Source organism: Mangifera indica, chromosome 8, assembly GCF_011075055.1.
Source record: "Mangifera indica cultivar Alphonso chromosome 8, CATAS_Mindica_2.1, whole genome shotgun sequence".
In the NCBI taxonomy this organism is placed as follows: Eukaryota; Viridiplantae; Streptophyta; class Magnoliopsida; order Sapindales; family Anacardiaceae; genus Mangifera; species Mangifera indica.
This window is the reverse complement of record NC_058144.1, coordinates 3,294,518-3,317,636: the sequence shown is the minus strand read 5'-3', so window position 1 is coordinate 3,317,636 and position 23,119 is coordinate 3,294,518. Positions and strand designations below refer to the sequence as shown.

The 23,119-nt window shown below is 34.4% G+C and overlaps 4 protein-coding genes and 1 long non-coding RNA gene across 5 annotated transcripts; 2 read left to right on the top strand and 3 right to left on the bottom strand.

Moving 5' to 3' along the window:
* The first annotated feature begins 1,376 nt into the window (after positions 1-1,376).
* LOC123223720 (O-methyltransferase 1, chloroplastic) lies at positions 1,377-4,160 on the top strand. Its single transcript, XM_044647051.1, has 7 exons — positions 1,377-1,767; positions 2,515-2,666; positions 2,752-2,872; positions 3,028-3,152; positions 3,233-3,361; positions 3,455-3,619; positions 3,934-4,160. The coding sequence occupies exons 1-7, from the start codon at positions 1,581-1,583 to the stop codon at positions 4,003-4,005; spliced, it is 951 nt and encodes a 316-aa protein (XP_044502986.1). The 5' UTR covers positions 1,377-1,580; the 3' UTR covers positions 4,006-4,160.
* Positions 4,161-4,359: 199 nt separating this feature from the next.
* LOC123223719 (gamma-tubulin complex component 4 homolog) lies at positions 4,360-12,265 on the bottom strand. Its single transcript, XM_044647049.1, has 16 exons — positions 11,987-12,265; positions 11,456-11,738; positions 11,160-11,296; positions 10,608-10,706; positions 9,871-9,991; positions 8,932-9,192; positions 8,695-8,775; positions 8,538-8,621; positions 7,885-7,971; positions 7,701-7,756; positions 7,371-7,568; positions 6,931-7,156; positions 6,295-6,383; positions 6,049-6,202; positions 5,026-5,148; positions 4,360-4,933 (listed from the first exon to the last, which is right to left on the bottom strand). Exons 1-16 carry the CDS (start codon positions 12,154-12,156, stop codon positions 4,865-4,867), a joined length of 2,238 nt encoding a protein of 745 aa, XP_044502984.1. The 5' UTR covers positions 12,157-12,265; the 3' UTR covers positions 4,360-4,864.
* A 2,715-nt stretch (positions 12,266-14,980) lies between these two features.
* Positions 14,981-17,928, bottom strand: LOC123222595 (U1 small nuclear ribonucleoprotein A-like). Its single transcript, XM_044645445.1, has 5 exons — positions 17,768-17,928; positions 17,501-17,673; positions 16,751-16,844; positions 16,207-16,295; positions 14,981-15,583 (listed from the first exon to the last, which is right to left on the bottom strand). The coding sequence occupies exons 1-5, from the start codon at positions 17,850-17,852 to the stop codon at positions 15,293-15,295; spliced, it is 732 nt and encodes a 243-aa protein (XP_044501380.1). The 5' UTR covers positions 17,853-17,928; the 3' UTR covers positions 14,981-15,292.
* Positions 17,929-20,342: 2,414 nt separating this feature from the next.
* LOC123224425 lies at positions 20,343-20,970 on the bottom strand. The gene is made up of 2 exons (XR_006503969.1): positions 20,849-20,970; positions 20,343-20,720 (listed from the first exon to the last, which is right to left on the bottom strand). It is a non-coding gene; the product is annotated as an uncharacterized LOC123224425 (long non-coding RNA).
* Positions 20,902-21,931, top strand: LOC123224424 (protein SENESCENCE-ASSOCIATED GENE 21, mitochondrial-like). Its single transcript, XM_044648079.1, has 2 exons — positions 20,902-21,280; positions 21,503-21,931. Exons 1-2 carry the CDS (start codon positions 21,207-21,209, stop codon positions 21,720-21,722), a joined length of 294 nt encoding a protein of 97 aa, XP_044504014.1. The 5' UTR covers positions 20,902-21,206; the 3' UTR covers positions 21,723-21,931.
* Positions 21,932-23,119: the final 1,188 nt, after the last annotated feature.

Genomic DNA, 23,119 nt, shown 5'->3' with positions numbered 1-23,119 from the left:
AGACGAAGAACTTCGTCGGGGAAGACGAAGTTCTTCGTCTCCCCAGACGAAGACGAAGCCGTCGTCTTCGTCTAGGAAGACGATCGTCGTCCCAACTTCGTCTTCCCCGATGAAGTTCTTCGTCCCTCTTCCCGTTTCCGACGCTGATCGAGCCTCCAAATGGGAGGAAAACATTCACCGGAAGGAGAGGCTGCTTCGGGAGGGAGAGACCGTCGGCAACGGAGCCGGAACGGTCGCCGGAGATTTCAAAACCAAACCCTAGGGTGAAACTGCGATTTTTTAAAACTTAGGCTGGGGGAAAATTTTAGTTTTTAAAGTTTAGGGGGGTAAAATTAGATTCTATTTTAGTTTATTTTTAATATTATAGCAAAAATGACGATTTTACCCCTATCACCGTTAGGGTTTGGTTAAATCTAACCGGCCATAGGTGGGTGTTTGATGTTTCCATAGTTAAAAGGGGGACATTTGAGATAACGCTAAACCTTGGGTGGGAAATAGTAGTTTGGCCTAGAATAAACCATTCAAATTTGTCCCCCAGCACGAGAGTCCTGTAGTTACAGGCGGATCTCATGATTCAATTATGTCAGCAGTTAGCACAACCAAATTGTTTTCTTCTGGAGCTCTTGGGTGGCGTGGCTACCAAAAAGTTTAGCAGCGGCCTCTAACTCAAATAGGAGCCGTAAGTTACAGTAACTTCGCAGTTTTCACTATTACCATCGTGCTTTATTTCTCTATTTGCATGAATAATTTACCCCAAAAAATTTACCCTTTTTTTGAGTCAAAAAGCTTTAAAAAAAAAACATATTTTTAATAAAACACCTCTTTTTCGAGATAAGGAGCCACACCTTCGTTAACTCCCCTATGTGTGATTCACGTAGTTACCGTGGATTACGTTTGGTTAAAAAACTAACAAAAATTATTTACTTTTATATATAATTTCACTCATAATTGATTTTAAATTTATCAAAACACAAAATCATTAACAAAAAACACGAAAATTGTAAAATATTTAAACAATTTCAAAAAAAAAAATCGAAAACTCAATATTTGATTTCTGTGAAATCTTAAACTTTACAATTCAAAAAAAAGTTATATATTGACATTATAAATAATAAAATAAAAAGGAAATAGATTTAATAATCTTTTTTCTATTTTTAGCTCCAAAAATTATAAAAATATTGGATATTTTGTTAAAAAACCGGATTAGAGAATTCACCAAACGAATTTTTAAATATATAAAAAAAAAATATGAGACTTACTTATATATAATTTTTTAAAAATAAAATAATATTAATTTTTATGATGACATAATTATTAAACGTAACATAGTTTCATATAAATAATAATAATAATAATCATTTTTATTAATTGCGTATAGATTCAGCTATATAGCCTTGCTTAGATTTGCGATTTTTGGGAGAATAATTTAGTTGGGAAATTGTCGGCGAAGATAAATAAAACCAGATAAGTCGTGGTGTGCATGGAGCTCAGGCTCCAGTTCAACCGTAAGAGCCCGGCCAAATACAGTAACCATGGAGGATAAAAACCTTAATCATTGGTAAAGATCGCAACCGTAATACATGGACTGCTTAAGATTTTCAAAATCATTGTCCATTGCTTCCATCTCTAGTGCATGCTTCAGTGACAAGACGTTGATAAATAAAAATGGCCTCTTGTTGAAAGCCAAACTCAACAACGAATCCGACCCACTGCTCCAAGCAGCTGCTAAAGCCGCATCTCTTCGTTTTCAGGAGACCCATCGACCAGGCAAGCTTTTTCATTCTTTATAGGTTCATATTGGGTGCTCTTTTTCGATTATGACTTTTTATCGAACAGTTACTAAGAGAGTTGATATGGTATTTGGAGAATCATTTCTAATCACTGTAGCTGAGATTTGATTGTACGGCTGGCTCTGCATTTATATTTTTACATCGGCTGACATTTTTATCTTTAGTCTTTACAATGGGCAAGACAACAACCCTTATCAAACTTAAACGTAAATCAAAAGTTAATCAAAACATTTTCATTTATCAACCCAAGATTTTTACAATTAAACAAGTTTGTAGGTAGAATTTTACATCCTTAGTAATGTGCCCACCAACTGAGGTGGAATATATATATTTATATATGTAGAGCTCTTTCAGTTTTGATGCGAGTGTACTTGCCAGTCTTTATGATTCAGGCTTGCTAAATGTAGGTCCTTATCTTTCGTCACCTCCTGCAGTGTCTTAAAAGCTGGGACAGTCTTCATCCTTATATGTGTCTAGCTTACCCTTGAACACTTGATCAGACTTGGTGCAAAATTTAATGGTCCTCCTAGTTTCAATAGAGGCATCCTTCAGAGTTCAACTTCCACAAATAAATGACATCTCATCACAAATTTCCTTTTTTAATTTTTCTAGGCTAATATGTTTGTGTTTCCCAGTGTTATAATTTGATGTTTTAGCTCTCCTTGATTTTTGTTTACTTGTGGAATACCAAATTTAAATAGATAACAAATGCTTGCTTGTGCAGAGCCTCTGTTTGTCGATCCATATGCTGGTTGCTTTGTTGCTCCTAATGTTGAAATGGCTATGAAAAAGTATTCACACCATTATTGTCTTGCAACGAAGTTCATTGATGATAAGTTACTTCGTACTGTGAACCATATCGATGGACTTAAGCAGGTAGTAACTAATGTTAAAATTGGTTGAATGGTTACTTCTGATCATTATGAAATTGAAAGTACTTCTGCTCTTTATTATTCTGCAGGTTGTTCTGTTGACAGATGGCATGGACACTCGGCCTTACAGGCTTAACTGGCCAAATTCAACCATAATATATGATATTTCCCCTGAACGGATATTCAAAAATTCAGCTAAAAAGCTTGAAGGTTTGTTTCCCAGTTTTAAGTGGTTTCTCATAGGATGTAATGGCAGTTCTTGATATGATAAATTTGATACTTAAATTGTTCCTTAGTATTGGACGATTGCACATACTATAATGAGTTCACTTGTTAATGTTTCTGAAGTATATTGTAAATCGTAGGTGTTGGGGCTAAAATTCCAAGAAGTTGCTTATACCTTCATGTTCCATTAGAATCGTCTAATATACATGAAGTTCTGCATTCTAAAGGGTTTAACGGTAATCGCCCAAGCATATGGGCCATCCAGGTAATTAAATGTTTGCTATTATAATAACCTCAAATTCTTTTAGCTGAGGATGAATAAATGAGGTAGTTACTTCCCTGCAGGGACTGCCTGTGACGACTTTGGCAAGTTTCGAAGAGATTTTGCTCCTCATTAGTAGTTTGGCTATGAAAGGATGTTTCTGCCTGGGAGAATTGCCTGCATGGTTGACAGAAACTGAAATTGGGAACAAGGTTATTTCGCTTTATATCTGGATGTAATGATAGTGAATTAAGTTGCTTTCTTCCCTGCAGAAGACATCATCAAATTTTTAATCTCCTGTGCAGTCTACCACAAAAAAATGGATGGAAAAACTGTTCATGAGCAATGGTTTTCGGGTGGAAATGGTTAGCTACAGTGAAGTTGCTGGCAGTTTGGGCAAGGAATTAGCACCAGGATACTACAAGAATATACTATTTGTTGCAGAACAGCTGCGCTATTCTGATGTTCAGGTACAACAACATACATTATCTGATTCTAAATGTTAAAAATAATGATAATTTATAGCTTGCTTCATGGTGAGAAGCAAGTTGTTGATACACCCTCCTGCATTATCTAGTCTACACTCTACGGTTGAGGGTTTGTGGGATTTCCAAATCATGCTTGTACCTTGCCTCCACAAAACGCAACTTTATTTTGATTTAATTGTTTGTTTCTAATCGGTTTGGAGTTAAAGGGGCTGAAAAGTTGTTAATTAGTTGCTTTCCAGGTAGTTAAATATTGCTATCTCAACTGTATTAATAATCTTTTTGTCCATTTATGACAGATGGAAAATTATAGGAGAGAATTCGAGAGGGTGGAGGAAGAAGCGGATGAGGAAGGCTTTGAAGAGCTCTAACTGTATTTAGAGATTTTTAATATTTTTTGCTTGTGGCTACAGTGATGATTTTCTTTTATCATTTTTCCCCACTTTGTCATTTAATCAGCTACATTGTATATGAATTTGATAAAGACATATTGAAGTACGACGTTTTCTCCTCATTTTCTCATCAAGGAGGACTAATCTTTGAGCTGATTTGCTACCCTACTTTCTTGGTAAAAAACAGATTGTGTCATGTCAGTAGGTGAACATGAGGCATCACGGGACAAGCAAAAACATTAATTGTCTTAGGACTAAACTCACAGTTTCTTTTTTTTTTAATTTTTAGTAAGAAATTCAAAATTCTTGAACGACAGCTCGCCCAGGGGAATGTTGAATGTTAAACCGTGTCCGTGAGTTTCTATACATTCTGTATATCAAAGAGGCTAACGTTTACTCTTAGGTTTATACTCACCAACACTCATTTTAAACAACATTTTATACAAAGAAATATTTTCTCCCCACGATAAATTGAGAATCGGGCAGCAACCAAAGCCCTGTATTAACAGGCCACAGCTTCAAAAGCAGACACACTAGCTGAAGCTAGCTACAGACGAAAACTCGAAATCAAAACCGCTACTTAACCACCGAGGGTGATTCACCACCGAGCCAACAGGCTAAAACTCTCCAACCTCAAACCTAGCTACCTACCTACCCAGATTACCATCTAACTTTCATGGGTCCCACAAATTCAAGCCACCTAACCAAGTCCTCACCTAACTGGGATGCCTACTTATAATTCTCATACGCATTTCGTTCGAGCCCTGATCACCACCTAACTATCTTACAGAGATTGGCTGCTTGATTACATTCACATACATAGTAAGACAATTTAATGCTATTGTTGATTTAAAACAGTAACAGCTGGACGTGGTCTAACAACATTCAGCACTCCTCTTGCAGTTGCCTGTTCATAGAAGAAAACAACCACCTATCAGAAAACTATGGGGCTAAATAAATATAGAAGAATTGTATAAAGGATACTCATTTATCTTTTACCTCAAAGAAGGAATTGAAGTTTAGGCGCAAAAGAAATCGCCTCAAGAACGGGGCTCTTTGACTACCAGCAAGCCTGCTACTCCGTAATATAGTATACAAAGAGTTTGATTTCTTGTTAAATTCCTGAAAGTAGTCAATAAGAACCACAAAATTACGGCAGCAGCATAAGTTTACATTGTCTTAATTGTATAAAGTACAGGTCATGCAAAATAGCATCAATCAAGCAGCTCAGAGAGAGGACAACCATGATAAAATTATCCAGAGATCCATATGAAAATGATTATTAAAATCTAGTCCACACTATGAAAACAATCTCAGGAGCCCTTATAACAGGCATCGACAAAGAGTTATCGTGGAATAACCGCACTGATACTCTCTTCATACAAAATAAGGTATTCGATAAATGGCGATCTCATAACTTCTCTAACACCACGTGAAGAACTAAAGTGTCCTTAATTTATATGTGCAAAAAAATACCTATAAATGCTAAGATTGGCCAACTTTCAACTGAAAAAGGTAATAAAACTTTTAATATAATTTGTCTTTCAAATTAAAAGAGGATGCTTTAGAAATGCCATAGGATGCACTTATAATTGATGACAATTGGCCATTTTATCATGCTGGCTGCTTAATTAGTTGCAGCTATAGTAGGTTTCCAAATGGAATATGCAGAGATACTTATTAAGGCAACTAGGAAAATTTAATAATAAGATGAATCAATAGGTTCAATGACCTTTTTCAGAAAAGAAATCAGCAGAAAAAATGTCTACTAAGATGCATCAAAAAAGAGAAACCTCTCAAAAAGAAATTAAGCCAGAATTCAACATTGTTTTCCAACTGTCAAGATTCAGATAATTTTTTGTGGACACTTCTAATAGCACACAGCTCAGATAAATAGGGCCAACTCAATTGATATTCAAACACAAAGATTAAAAAATTAACCAAAACACTTTTGAAACCCTCATAATAGCAACACTAGCAGACACAAGATGAAGTATAAGAGGAGTTGAAAAATATCGGTACCTCAGTAATATGTTCTAGTTCAGATGTATTAGCACTGCTTTCTTGATTCTCAATGTTCCAGCAGAATTGGAGGCAAAGTTTCATTATGCTATCCAGTATCCTTGACACTGAGCCAATGTCCAAGAAAGACTGAGAAATTAATGCTGATAAATACCTGTTAGTGTTCAAACTTGTAAGTATGATGTTAAGTCACCAAATTTATCAGAACAATGTTGAGGTTAGAAAACAAAAATCATGTTTACTTACTCTTGATGGAAGCCTACAAGTTCAGTAAAGTCATGAGAATCTTGAATATGAGCTTGAAGAACATTCCACTGAGATTCTATTACATCAACCTAGATTAAGAAAGATAAAGCCAAGATGAGAAACAAAACTCAATTAAAATGATGAAGACCAGTAACGGTAGACACGGTTACTCCAAAATGCTTAAGATATTTGATTTTGGACCTCATTTTAAGAGCATCTATCACTAATATGAATTTTATAATACACGTCAAAATTTTCTCCTCAACAATCTACTCATCTGATTTTGGAAACATGCAAGACTGAAAATGTTTCCAAAAATAAATAAATAATTGCATATTGAACATGAAAATGAAAAAGGCCACGTATCAAGAACAACAAATAACTCAAATCATTATCCCATATGAGTAAAGTCAATACTTTTAATTCAATCTTTATCACTTGACATAATTTGGCCAAATTCTAGACAAGTAGGACACAATATCCAAAAGATTCCTCAACATTGGAAGAAAATCTTTTGAAAATGGATTTTCATGATTATGCAATCATTGTATTATAAATTTGCAACAACGCAAAACATGTCCTAAATTAAATAAAATCAGAATTGCCTGAATGATGAACAGAAGTAATCTTACTGACCTGAATGTAAAATTGTAGATTTCTTATCAAAAATGCCATATGCTCTCTAACACGCCACATTGGTCTAAAGCGCTGCCGTCTCTGTTGAGTTATTGAATAGTTTAAACGGTCATTGCGATGTTGGGCAAAATCTGAGTGATCTTGATGCATCACAGAGGCCCATGATTTTTCCAATTCCATTTGGGTTCGCTTGAGCCGCAGCAAATACTGGAAGATCCTACAGTACCTGGAGTGCACTCATCATTAACATGTATACAACAGAAGTGACCAGTTGTTCAACAGCTATCAACTCCTATATGTGGCCAAAGTTCTTTGTTTGAAAAGCCTTTTAGTTTTCCTCTCATCCGAAAGACATGAGGGGGGGAAGTATTGTGGACTAGTTCCAACTTCCTCAATTAATAAAATGGCAATCATGAATAACAATAACTATAACATCTTACTTAGAAAGCACTTCTTGGGTAAAGAACAAATGTAAGGGCCAATCAACAGAATATTCAAGGGCAATTCCATCCCAGCCATCAAGGGAAATCTCTGAAGCAGTAGTTGATAGTGTAGCACCAGAGTTGCCATCTGTATAAGCTTTTGCCTTTGGTACATCTACTTGAGAGGATTTAACTGTGATTCCACATGAAGGCATCCTAGCATATTCAGAAAAAGAACTTTGTAAAAATTCTTTCAATAACTTTTAGACATGACATAACTCATGGCAAATTGCAACAGAGTTTATATTATAAAAACATTAAGTCAAGTCAAGTCAACACAGGTCTTACCGCAAGGATACTCTAGAAAAGTATTTGTCTTCTTCACCAATAGTCTTTATTGCAGCCTGCAACGCAAGTAGTGCAAATGAATTTGTAAGAAATTTCTAGGCTTGACAAGCTGCCACTGAATATAAACTAAGCAGGTAAAGTATATAATAATCTTGACAAGAAAATCATCTCATATTTAACATACAAGCTGAAATGGGACCATAAGATCAGCTTCAGCAGTTGACTGACGAGGTGGTAAACGCATTAACTGTCGACTCTCCTCAAGGAAATACTGAAATCAAGAGATTATGTCAAATTAAAAAGTTAGATATAAACAAGAATTCAAATAAAACTGCTGAGAGAATTCTAATGATATAAAATACCCAGTATTCCCTGAACATTTAGAGAATTAACAAGAACTCATATGAAATTTCTGGAGATCACTTTCTCTATGCCATATTTGATTTAAAAAAATTAATAAGAACAACAATTCTATATATGGTTGGAAATAAAGCCAGGAAGTAGGCAAAAGAAGGTGCATTTTCTTTTATAACTTTGCACCAACATCCATGCTTATAAGTACACAAAAATATCTTTTATGAGATTCATTCAGTCATACATTTGTCACAACAAAGTTATGCAATATATAAAATAGAACCACAAAGGTTTCAATAAGAGCTTCCTCTTTTCCATGGTCACGGTTACGCTCTGACTGGTCAGTTTTATCTTAATACTAGATAAATGAGGATCTCAGTTTCCATGGATTTAAAAGATTTACCAAAAAGTTTGAAGAAGTGACATAAAAAAATATCAGCTTCACTGCAATGACAAAAAATAAAGTTGATACTCTCCATTTACCTGGAAAAAATCTCCTTTTGCTAAAAGAAAGTAGTCTTTCAAGGCCTTCAGGTGGCCATTCAAGTCAGCACGCACAACCACAAGCTGCAGAAATTGAGAAACTACAGTAAACATCAGGCCTAAATGATACTAGAAACAAATTCATCATATTCAGCACCTGCCAAAGATGACTGGCCGCAATAGCTCGTATAGAGTCGACAGCACATTCAAATGATCTTTTGTGAAATTCCGATGATTCCTACAAGGAATGGACCATGATTTAGCCATACAGCTCTTCTCATATTGTTAAAGAAGAAAACAGTTTCTTATATGAAAGATAAAAGAGGCTTGCCAAGTTCATGGAATCTGTTGGAAAAAGACTAAAACAAAATGTTATCTACAATGGGGAGGAAACCTTAAGGTCTTGAAGCATAGCTTCAATCTTATCAGCCTCGGACTGAGGAAGCAATTCTTCTCCAACGAGTTTCACATCTGGGAAAGGCTCCTTTTGAAAAGGAAAGCGTCCTGTAAATCCCTGAACTTTCAGAGAGCCTCTTGTTATCTGCTGATCCTGAAATCGAAAAGCAGCACTTGGATTTCGGAGAACCCTGACTGCTTTACCAGCAAAGAGAATTGATTCTGCAACACGCATATGGATGTGTTCAGGCAGCATATCCTGCAAAATTACATTAAAATACTAAATAGTTTTTAACAACAACAAATTTATGAAACGTATTCTGTAAATAAAACACCAAAAAATAATAAAGGTAAAAGAAACCTTAGAGATAAGCAAGAGTGTCATATTTTTCAGCATTTATGAGATCTAAATGATAAGAACAAATAGATAATATCATATGAAGGATAAAACTGTCTCTTAGAATACACAGCAAACAAAAACTTATCAAGAGTAAACTTGACAAGTGGAACAACAATGGAAACACATTTCTGCCCAAAGAGTTATAACTCATCCTTTGAGTTCTACAAGAAAGTAGGATCTGCTGTGATGCGATGTATGGATATTACAATACATTACAAACAAAAGATGTTCTTATATACAGATTTATAATTGGGTTCCTATGTCAAATAACTTAAGTCTAAAATTGATGATTGGCTTAAACACAAAAATTCTTATTCATATGCCAACATCACAAAGCATGTAGGGTAATGCATTTAATATATCTCCATAACAACCATACTTAAGATAAAGATGACAGTTCCTATAGGTATCAAAGAAGTAAATACATGAACTTGTAGCAGAATAAGAACCTATTTGATAACATCTAGATAATTGATGACTATTGACAGCATTTAAATAAGAGGTAATCAGAGACATACAAACAGTTCAGAAAGATACCAGAAAAATATGAAATCCCAGGTGCCAATCTGTTAAAGAAATATCATCAGTAGACATGCGGACCAACTTTTCAGAAATATCTGAGTGAGATGAACCATGCTCTACATCTCTATCTTCCTGCCTGAAAGGTTAAAAATCAGAAAATCGGTTTCAGGAACTATATGGTTTGGAAGCAAATGCATGAATCACAAATGAGAGCATAAGGACAATAATACATTGAAACAAATGGACACTCATAATAATTAAGATATAAAATGGAATAAATGCTGTCTAGAAACACCTACATCAATCAAATTATAGTCTCAATAAATACAAACATATTCCATGCAATTTATACCTTTTTGCAGCAAGGATGATCTCACAATTCACTCAGGCATTCCCAGAGACAGTTGCTTAAATATAATTTATGAGTTTATAAAGAAGGCCTTCCCAACTTCCTCATCAAATCTTGATAAATTTCCGTGGTTGAATTAATTTGACAAGCAAACAAACTCCACTTTCACAATTATCAGCAGGTTTTAAGCACAAGATATGTTGAAATAAACAAGTCTAAATATAATCTTAAAAGCATTCTTCAATCAACATCACTAAACTGTCACCAATAGATGACTCTTTCTACAATCATTAGACAAAATATTGATCAGATTCCCAGTATCGTTAAATAATTACACTATACAAAAGCAGAAATCTAATCAATATCACTTTGGAATGTATAAAATAATGGTTTCATCCATTACCTTCTGATAAAAAATTCTCCATACTGGTCCTGAAGAATCCCATAAACCATCCATGAAGCTAGTTGGTTATACATGATTTGATGGCCATGCCAAAGAAGCCTACAGTTTGGGCACAAAAATTGACAATGAAGATGAGACTAATAAGCACATAAATTGATTTTACAAGTTGGAAAAAAAAAAAAAAAAACGCATCAAAATGAAATTTAAAAGCTAGTCATAGCAGCATCTTTTGATGGTATTTATCAACCGTACCTATATGTTGCCCAAGTGTAGATACAAACACTGAAAAGTAAACTACTAAACTCACAACAGCCTTGAACTATATCAATTGCTCTAAGTTCCAATAACTATCTCACCATAATACAGACCACAGGATTGGCTCTGTGTTTTAACACACTGCTAGCTGAAGCCAAACAAGTTCCCTAATCTAGTAAATACACTGGATATGCAATTGGGCAAATCAAAGATATGAAATTAAAGCCCACGTAATAAGAGATTTTTTATTGCAAAAACAGAAGTCAATCATATAAAAATAAACAATGGAGTGTATACCTCTGAATGCACGCCTGCAGTTCAGGCACCCCACAGTGACACCGCTTGTGTAAAAGGTTAAGTAGTTGTCCTCCGCAGATATCATCACGCTCAATCTCTAGAACAAGCTCATATAGAGGTGGCAAAAGGACAAAAAACTGGGGAAAAGAATCCACTCATAAAAAACACAGATATATATATTTTTAAAACCATTAAGCTTATGCTTACTGATCAAGGTCATCCAACTGCCAATAACGTTAATGCTCAGAGGTAAAAATAATACTAAAACATATAATACAATGCATTCGACAAGCAACCTTGTTAAGGCCTTGAGTTACAGTTGCCAAAATGGGCATAGAGTCGGACAACAATCTTTGCTCAATGTGAAGAACAGCAGACCTGTACACTGACAGTATCTCAACAATGCCATTAGCTATGGCCCTCCGGTACACGCTAGGATTTTCTGCTTTTCCTTTAGCAGCCCTTTCCAAAGGCGATACATTAGCAGACCTTATCCAACTTAAATTCCTAGACTTTGTTGCAAATCGATCAAGCTCTCTATAGTAAAATCCTAAGGTGATGAGTTTCTCAATGAGCTCTCTGCAGTAGTAGCAAGATCATCAGATAATGAATTTGATAGACTATCCCAAAGCATTCGCATCTAAGCTTTCAAACATAAAAGAAAAATAAACTGGGATATCAAAAACTTTGAAATTGCATTTCTCAGATCAAAATCAAAATTCGAACCAACATTTTCCTTTGCAATTGTAATCCCTGTGAACAAACAAGTTAATTTGAGAAAGAATTTGACCTCTTTGTCAAACGAAAATGGAAACCCTAAAACATACCGTTCGCTGGGTTCAATGAAGGAGATATCAGGAGCAAGCTTAAAGGTGCGTTCCTCAGAGATAGGACTGTCGGGAGATAAACGAATGCCAATAGAGGTCTCATGCTCTCGCTCGTCGATTATGAGATCTCCGGTGTAACCCAAGAGAGCTAGTAAGAGCTCGTGCAACATTTTACACTAACCGGATCTCCCAAGTTGTTACACACTGATATACTGAGATTATGGTGGACCAAGTTTGAACCTATTTAGCCTCCAAAAAACCCTTTTTCTTTTTTCTATGTTAAATTTATTTATTTTTTAATTTTAATTTTCCTCTTTTTCCTATTTACACTTTCAATAAGATTGATAAAATATATATATATATCTGCATTAAAATTAAGGGAATTGTAGGGACTGCCATCTAAAACGGCATCGCTTTTGGAGGATTGCGGGCTAATCGTTCCTCTGACTGAATTCACTGGCAATAGGATAACTCATTGGCATGTACCATACGGCCTGCCAATAAATAAAAGGCTATGAAGAAGTCTGTAATGTAAATATTTGCTTTCTGTGATCGAAGGTCTGATTTCCCAACATATTTAATTCATAATTTTTCTTTTCATGGTAATATTGCTAGGAAGTCCATGCTCAACTCTTAAAATAGTATATATTGAGATTATATCCAGAGGAGAAGATGGTATGAGGATGAGGAAGCTGCATGCATGTCAGCATGTGATACATTAATTAAGACCATAAGAGAAGTGACAGGAGAAAAGGACTTTAATACTGAGTAGAAGAGAGGAAGCTTTTCAAAATCCATATATATATATATATATAGCCGAACAACTACATTACCTAGTAGCAGACACATGAACATTCTCTGGAGAGTTGAGGAGACCGAGGAAGGGCAAGGAACCCATGTTGGAGAAGGGGAGCACGTGCAGAGGGATTAGTTGCAGAGAAGTAAAAGCCTTTGCACGTGCCCTGCTTCTCCATCAAGGAGCTACTCACCCACTAAAACCATATACACTCTCCACTGTATAGCCACAGACTTAAAAAGATGGTGAAGAAGTGTATGTATTTATAGGAGAAAAAAGTAGAGAGAGAGCACGAGTAAATCAATTCTTTAACATTTAAAGAGACCCAAGAACAGGGGAAGAGCAATGAGTAAATTTAAAGCGGTGGTGTGTATAAAAATCTCTGCCAAAGCCTAAAACCATGCCATGCAATCATGGTGAGGAAAATTCAAAGTAGAGAAATCGAAGGAAGACCAAACCGGGTCTTGCCTGCCTTAATTTCACAAAAGCCACCAAAAATCTGTTGCTTGCGAGATCCGATGCACACAGCAAGGAGAGTCAAACTCAGAAAAGCCTTTCAAGCCTATGCTATGTAATAATATACATGATAGCCTTGGCTCTGTTTAGCCGTTCTATACTGTATATATATTATTTACTACTAGCCTTTGAATCAAGAATCTGATGTCATGATTAGGGTTCCACCTCTCTAGATCAGAAATTCATTTGCCCCACCTTGTGGGGTCTACTTTAAATTTTCTTTTGGTGGTGAAAGAGAGAATAATGGAAGAGTGCACGAAGGCTTTGCGTGTTGGACGTGAGGCTTTGAGTGTAGTATGTCCATGTGTGAGAGAGTAGCAGGAACTTGTGTAGGTTGATATGATTTCCTATATTAAATAGGGTCAGTTTGGATCCAACCGATTTGAATTGATTTAGGATTGAATCAGATTGTAATTCAATAGGACAATAATAATCTTATCAGACTATCATACTGATGTCATATTAACTCAACAGGACTGCATGTGTTAGTGAGTAGTGTATAAATTAATACAGTATAAGTCCAGCAAAAGATGGTGGAACTGGTCTTACCTCAGAAAAATGGCATTAAAGACAGTAAGACCCATATAAGCGAGAGTGGTTGAAATTGGCCGGTTGTCACCCTGAAATCACAATTTTTGTCTTGTTGAAGAAGAGTAAAGATTCTGGAATGAAGTCATCATGAAATCTATGGACATAAATGCTAGCGTGTGCACCTTGCCCTATCGGACTTCCTGTAAACGCTTTTTTTGGTCACACACTCCTACTTTTTCAGATGCAATCATGCCCTTCTAAGCTTAAATTCTACCGTGCTCGATGAAGCTGATTGACTTTGCCTCAGACAAAGGAACAGCAACAAAACAAAACAAAATGACGCATTCACATATTAGATTGCTAGTATTTCTAAGTGTGCCAGATATAAATTGGAACCAAGTCCTTCTGTCCTGCATTTTCACATTTAAACCATAACAATTTCTCCAATCAGTATGATAATTGTGATAGACATTTTAAACAAGTAATCACTCTTAAGGGACGGGCAAAATTTCAAATTATATATAAGATGGTTAATCAGCTGGTTCTAAAGTTCATGACTTTAAATAATATGACTTCAACAGAGTGAGTCATATAAAGTTTGATGCCTACATGCAATTCATTAAAAGAAGGGTAACACACCTTAGCTCGTAATTTGCATATCATCAAGTGTAGGCTAAGGTGAACACTTCAACAAGTTTACGAGAAATTTGAACAGCCCATGAGATGAACAGTAAAGAATTAAAGATGTGATTTTCAGAAGTTTAAATCTAGTAAGTGGTTTTTCTTTTTTCCTAATGGTTTCAGTTAATGTGGAGAGACACACTAGAGATTTTATGGAGGCTGCTGAAAGGCTTCAACTGTATTTTACCGGTCTGCAACTGGAGGATCAGCCAACAAAGACTGAAATGCTAAGAAAGGTGACCTATAAGCCTCATTGCATTTGATACCATTGAGACTTGGCAATTACAGTTGGGACCTTAATGAAATATATATTTTTTTTTAACAGGAGATTGCCATGATGGAAGAAGAATTGAAGATAAAAATGGAAATCATCAAGAAACAGGAGAGACTCATTCAGGACTACTGTTCTATTAAGTAATCTGCTAAATGAACTATAAGTAACCACAAGCCAGTAATACATACACCTGAGAAAACATAAAACTGAACTCCATCAAACAAACAAAAAATTTACGGGATCCGATAATTTAACAGCAATACATACACTGAACTTCACATAGTTCAAACTAAGCTAATTGAACTTTTTCAAAGTGAAAAAAAGTACAGAGAAACTCATAGCAATCAAATTCATACATCTAATACACTTGGGCTTCTGGGAAACTGAGAATATAATGGAATAACTGCAGATTACCAGGTATGACATCTAACTGGATTAATAAGACTGTTGTTTAAATGCCTGCCAGGGTAATAAAAATTAGTAGAGGTAATCAACAGAAGACCCGTTTCTACTTTTTGGCATAGGAAATCAATAAGTTCTGTTGGCCAATCTTCAAGCCTTGGAGTCCCTGCATTGCAACCGTTGCTTGCATCTCATCCCCATATTCCACAAAGGCAATCCCTGGCTTTGCTTCCACCATTCTAACCTCCTTGAAACCAGGGAACTGGAGGAAGAACATTTGCAGTGCCATTGGAGTTGTGTCATGGGGAACATTCTGAACAAATAGTATGTTATTTGGTGGAGCAGGAGCCTCTGGGACCACAGATTTTGCACCACCTGGATAGGGTATTTGTGATAGCTGCACCATTCCAAACAGAGAGAAATGATAAGAATTATAAGAAGAAAATTTTGATATAAATTTCCAAGGAATCAGGAAACCAACTATACCCCATGTAATGTCAGAATTTTGACAGAGACATTCTTTTCTTGGTTCCCCTGAATAATTAAGACCATTTTTTCCTGCTACTAAAACTATGTACATAGTTTTGATATACAAATGATGTGTCATCATGTGATTAAATAATCTTGAATTAAAGATGAAAATAACATCTATTCACATAATAATATATCATTTGTATATTCAAATTGTATACCAAAAGTGTGTACACATAGCATTGCTCTTTTCCAACAGTGCAAAAAAGTAGAGTTAATGTAGATTAAATAAAAATGCTTTCTCTCATTCTATGACTTAAGCTCATTTAATTACTTAGCTTTTAAATATTAATCACCCAACTTTTCCTTTTCCTACTGACATTTAAGTATTACAACTTAAAATACATAATAGTTTCAGTGCAAATTTTGATTTGGCCAAGATAAATTATATATAAAATTAACAAACAAGCAAATAGATACAAGGAAATGAAGTCAATTTAAAACCAAAACTAAAATGCAATATCTTGATGGGACAATCATGACACTTACAGGAGGTGTTGCACCATAGGCACCTGCATATGCAGGATTTAGACCCATTCCAGCTTGATTAGCATCGTGTTGCTCTTTTCGTTTTTTTCCTGACACATGACAATGAATAATAATTACACAAAAGGACAGATGAATCCATTGTTATAAATTTTGCACCAAACCTTTGTTCTTTGCAGAAATGATAGACTATGCAGTTTTTCATAATATAAAGTGACACCTAACATGTGTTTCCCTCTTTCTATCATATTATACATGTGGCAATAATTTTTCATCATCATGTGTATTCATGCCACAACCATGATTCAATTAAGATGACCTAAGATAATAATATAATTAAACTTAGAAACTCTCAAAAAAATTCAACTTCTTTTAGAAATTATCAAATAAGATGATCACTACTACATTAGATTCTATGAGGTTGAGATTAGAAGATTCATTTCAGTAAGATCAAAAATACATTTTTTGAAATTAAAATAATAAAATAGAACCAAGTGATATAAGTGCTTCCCCGAGAAGAGGTTGGCTTTGTTAAAGAGAGTCTCACCTTTGTCCTCATGTCTTTTCCGTCTTTCACGTGGAACAAAGGTACCATCTGCCTTTGCTATTATATCTGATTTTGTTTTTGCATATTGTATTCTCTGTATTAAGTTACACATTGTCCATCATTATTTATCCACAGGAATATAAAGCCCAATTCTCAAAGGCAAAAGGGAAAATGTTCATCATACAATAACGACTAACATAAAGTATAACTGCAATCAAATGAACATAATAACCAGAGGAAAAATTTTCCATGAACCTATAACAGCAAGTATTAACTTTATATGGACTCAATTGATGGCAAAACTTTTTGCTTCATCCATGCTACAATTATCATAAAAAAGTATGAGATTCAAAAAAGAAAAACCATAATTAAATTATCTCAAATAAAAATCCAAATCACAACAATGATCTTTGAGCAAAGAAATAACAGCGTAAATTCAAGAAATTATAGATTTAGGATGTAATTGCAGTTCCATCAACTTTGAATATGATTGTTGTTGTCTTCCTCTTGCCAGCATACATATCAACTTTTCCCTGATGGGTATATACACATGAAACCCTACCTTATTTGAGTTTTAAAAAAACTATAGAATTTTAGTTATCCAACTAGATTTCAACAAAAGGCTAAGAATGCATTACTCTTTAAACTTTAACTTTCTAAATCTCAAGTAATTTTTTTCACTCATTCAAACATCATTATCAGATGAAGGAAATAATTGAACAAAAAGTAGGATACAAAAAGGCGCCGTACCATAGGCTTGTCATAAAAGGGGAAACCCTGCATTTGCCGAATAGCATTAGAGGCGGACGAAACATCCTCAAACACAACCCAAGCTTGGCCTTTGTGTTTCAGTGTCTTGAATGCTAAAACCTCCAATATCTTCCCGAATTGCGAGAACACAGCGTGTAGCGATTTCTTTAATTCTGAAAATAATAGCCAAAGACAGTAAAAATTAAACTAGTTTATACACACAATACGTATAAACGTAAAGAGAGAAAGAGATAGTAAAAGCGTCACCTTCAAGTTTAATTTTCTCGTTGAGTTTATTGATGTAAATGGTCATGTTTTGAGGATTTTCGTTGCCTGGATTTACCTCCTCCATTACTCCGGTACGTTGTTCAGGGGAAAGGGATTTTTGGGAATTTAAGAGGGTTTTAAGTGCGACTGCTCTGTAGGCCCCCATTAGGCTCGAAATGTATGGGCCTTCGTTCCCATTTTAGAGTCCTAAATTTTTTGTTTTAATTTTCCAAAATTTAAATATTTATTTATGAATAATTTTTTATCAAAAATTTATTTAAAATTAAAGATAAAATTATTATTTAATAAAAATTTTAAAAAGACTAAACTTTTGTGACTTCCCCCCTCCTCAATTTTAAAATCTTACATTCCTTTAAAATTTCTTTTAAAGTTTGAAATCTCATAAGTTCTCTTTAGTTTTTTCTCTTTCGACAACTCACTTTTCTCTTTTATCTGTCGACTCTTCTTTTTCTTCTCTCTCATTGGTTGGCTCTCCTTACTCTTATTTTGTCTTCGTCTTCATTTGAGACAAAGACGATAGTCTTTGTCTCTAACAAAAGATGAAAGGTGGCTATCGACTGAGAGAAAAGAAGAAAGGAAGGTCGATCGATAATCTGAAGAAAATCACTATTAAAAAAACCTAAGGAAAAAATTATTACTTTTCAAACTTTGAAGAAAATTTTGGAGAAAAATTATGAGATTTTTTAATTGAAAGGAGAAATTATGATAAATATTTAGTTTTTTAAATTTTTTATCAAATAATAGTTTTACCTTTAACTCAAACTGAAATTTAAAAAAAAAAAATTACTCATAAATAGGTATTTAAATTTTTTAAAATTATAAGGATAAAAGTTTAAGATTTCATTATACCTTAGGTGGAAACAAGACTTTTGGCCTAGATTTTGCAACATTTATCCAACTTTTTTCATTTATTTTCTCATAAAATTTAAATAAAAAATCAAAATTTTATGTATATAACTTCCAAATTTAAAATATTTAAAAATAAATCAAAGTGGGATGGTGAGGAATGTGGCCCCCAGAGCAAACAATCCGTAAGAATAATAAATGAGCCCAAATCCTGTGATGAAAAGAAAGACAGATTTTGTATTAAAAAGGGTAAATCGTCGTTATATTGTTTATAATTTTTGGCTTTCATTGATCCTATTTGGCAAAGATGGAAGCAACTTCCACGTGGCGGAAGGCTCATATCATGGGGGGTAATTGGATGCGCAAGTCCAAGGCAACAAGCTGCTGTGCAGTAGATAGCTAGATCCCAGCAAATAGAGCAAAGTATAACATTTTTCGGGGGTTGTGGGGTCAAATAGTAATTTTAGATAATATATAACATAACATGGTCAATATTCAAATTAATATTTATTATAATTGTTAGTGATATTATCCATTAATTTAATCGCCGAAATATCCTTGTATATAATGGGCCGATAATAGTTGATGCACCGCCCCAACCTGATATCCTTTTTTAAATCTCAAAAAGATACCCATAGACACACTTATAAATAACAAAAAACAAAAAATAAATTAACGATGAAATCCTAGCCACAGCAGACCACCATACTTAATTTTAAAAAAACCAAAAAGTTTATTCCCACTTAAAGTATAATAAAATTTTGAAATCTTACTCTTTAATTTTTTAAAATTTAAATATTTACCTGTAAATAAATTTTTGTTAAAAATTTCAGTTATGAGTAAGGGTAAAACTGTTATTTAATCAAAAAAATTTTAAAAACTAAATTTTTATCACATTTTCTGATTAAGGGTAAAATTGTTATTTAATCAAAAAAATTTTAAAAACTAAATTTTTATCACATTTTCTCCTTAATTTAAAAATCTCATAATTTTTTCTTCAAATTTTCCTTCAAAGTTTGAAAAGTAGGAATTTCCTCATAAGGTTTTTCTCTTATTCTCTTTGGCAACCGATTTCTTCTCAACCGTCAATTGGCCTTCTCTCCTTTTTCTCCTCTGACGGGTCGCCTTCTTTTTCCATCCTTCAAGGACACAGAGATTGTCGTCTTCATCTTCATCTGAGATAGAGATAACGATCTTCGTCTCCAACAAAGGCAAAATTAAAATAAGAAGAAACAATCTTTTGGGGAGAAGAAAGAGGAAAGACCAACCGACGGTTGAAAAGAATGAGTCATCGAAAGGGAAAAAACCTATGATGAAAATAGCTATTTTTTAAACTTAGAATATAATTTTTTCATGAGAGGATTGTGAGATTTTTAAATTGAAAAAGAAAATATGATAAAAGTTTAGTTTTTAATTTTTTTATTAAATAATCGTTTTATTTTTAACCATAATTAAAAATTTTAATAAAAATTTGTTTATAAATAAATATTTAAATTTTTAAAAATTAAAAGATAAAACTTCAAAATTTCACTATAACTAAGGTGAGAGTATGTCTTTTGGCCTTAAAAAAATTATGCTTAATATTTGCGCACTTAAAGTTTGGTCCGAAACATTTTTTACCTTTTTATGTTGATAAACCATTTTTTAATTCAAAATTTAATTTCGTTAATAATTTAATACAACATATCAGACCCACAATCAACAAAATTAAAAAAAATCCATGCCCATACTGGCTTCTTGTTTATCCTTTTTACCGCTTCCCGTATGGGCGAAATTAAAAGAATCCAAGCCCATATGGGCGAAATTGAAGCACGGCACCCTGTGCACTGCAGGCGAATGGTTAGGGCTAGTTCAAATCTGTTACTTAAGAAGTGAGATGAAATTATACATCACAAAATTGACGTTGAGTGTTGACCTTCCGTTCCTCACCAGGAAACTGGTTGGGAACTCACTCAGACCTTTCATCCGCCCCGAGTTGTCAGAAAAGACTTTAAATTTCCATAAGGACAAGCAACGAAACAGGGCCGCCTATTTTATTCCACGGTGGTCCCTCCACACGTGAATTTTCTTCATTACGAAAAACGTTCTGCCGTCACGTGTCGTATGTTGCAGAAAATGTTGCATCAATCTCAACCATCCATCAATATCAGATCGTAGAAGATTAATTCGAACTCAAAATCCGTGAGAATTTTGGGAGAACAAGAGGGTACTTACGTAACATCAAATTTAGGCTTTGGAGCTAAACTTAAACGTCTTTATGGGAAAAACGAGCAACAACCAGGTGGCGAAAAACGACAGGTGCTTTGCGTGTGAGGAGGACCCCAATTTGACTGGGTCTGTGTTCTGGAAGAGGACGACTGGACGTTAATTCCCCGAAGAGTCTCAGGCTCCTCAAATTTTCTCTATATAACGATGATAGCTCCTCTTCCCTGAACACAAAATAGAGAGTCAGCTATCGTAAGAAGTTTATTTGGCTGCTGCAGGAGGTATTCTTCAGCGAAGAAAAGAGAGTAAAAGAACGACTTTCTGCAGAAGTTTTTAGCTAATCTCTCAAAGTTGAAGATATAAGAAAATGGCTCGCTCTTTCTCCAACGCTAAGCTTTTCTCTGCTTTCGTCGTTGACGGAATCTCTAACGCTCTCTATAGGTATGCTTTGTAGTTCTTTTTCTTGATTGTATATACTTTATGTTACGTATTCGTACCCTTCCCTCGATTTCTTCGCAACCAAACAAGATCTGCAATGTTAACTTCATGAATAATTGTCGCGAGTTACTTTGTGGTTAAATTCGCTTTATTACAAATTAAAAGATTGATTGATAGATAATAAAATAGTGAATAATTATTAATATTTTGTTGTTCATACTGCAGACGAGGATACGCGGCGGCATCACAAGGAGTTGCGTCGAACGTGGCAAGAGGGACTGGAGGAAGAAGTGGAGCGATGATGAAGAAAGGAGAAGAGATTGTGAGATCAAATGAGGTATCATGGGTCCCAGACCCTGTAACCGGCGTCTACAGGCCTGAGAATGGTGCCAACGAGATCGACGTGGCGGAACTACGGGCCTCGCTCTTGAAGAACAAGAACTAAATTAACACACAGAAAATAAAAAAAATCGTGGTTTAACAAAGGAATTGCCAAATGGATGTGATGGGTTTGATATGGTTAGCCCCCAGAGCTGTCGAGGTTTCCCGAAAATTTCATCATCTTGGTTTGGAATTGTTGTAGCTGCGATTTAATATTTCGATTGTTGTTATTTAATATTAAATGCAATATGAATCATGTGCTTGAATTGGGAATTGACCAGGCCAAAATTATCTGAGGCGAGTCATGTTGGTTTAATTTAGTTTTTTTCTTTTCCCCCTTATTTGCCGAGAGGCTAAGATGAAAATTCGTGCCGCCGCATTTCCAGTCGTTTACGCAACCGTGCAATTGGTTTCCGGCCACATCAAACTTGCGTACGTTCATCACGCAATAAGGTTTGCCGTAAATGCAATACAGAGAATGTTACCCGTCAGCTATAATCATCACTGTTGATCTAGTGGCTTCTGTTGCATCTAATACAGAGAGACCCAAATCCTAACAATTAGAATCTGACGAAAAATTATTTTGCATTATTGACTCCTCAGCCTTTTGGGTGTTTTTATTTTGGCCACAGGTTTTTTTTCTCACACAAGTTTTAAGTCAAAATCTTAAAATTATACATATGATAAATCAAAAACCTATACCTATTTATTGATCAACTTATATTAAAGTTTTTTTATTAGAAACAAAAAATAAAATTATTATTTTATTACTAATTCTTTAAATATTAAAATTTTATATCATTCAATTTTGTATAGGTTCAATTTTTAAAAAGTTATAATTTTTCTCCAGAGTTTAAAAATCTTTTCGGTCATATCTTGAAATCCGACAAATGGACACTTCAGACTGGATAATGAAAAGCATTTGGACAAGCAAGCTTCATCCTTCATCCAAACGACAAAGTGTTTTCCTTCATTGTCTGGATGATAAATGATGTTTCATCGTCTATATGTCTTTCATTGTCCAGTTCAGAGCCATCCGTTTGCCATATTTTGGGATGGCTAGAAAGATTTTCAAACCCTAAGGTGAAGTGCTAATTTTTTAAAAATTTAATTATAGGATAAAATTATTAATTTTTTAAATTAAGGGGGATAATTAGATTTTTAAGATTTTAAAATTTAGTAACAAAATGACGATTTTATCCTTGTATTTAACAAAAATTAACTTATAAATAAATCTTTTTTTAGTTTTTAATTTAGTATGAATATTTTTTTAAGCGAATTAAAACTTTGAATGAAAAATAGTACTTTGGCCTTTTTTTTTTTTTTTTTCCGTAAGTTTACATAATAGTATTGTTTAATGATTTCGTTCCGGTAACTATGTCAAACAACGGTGAACACAAATGTGATATATGGTCCCTACCCAATTAGAAAATATCCGACTCAATTAAAAAATTTTTTAGA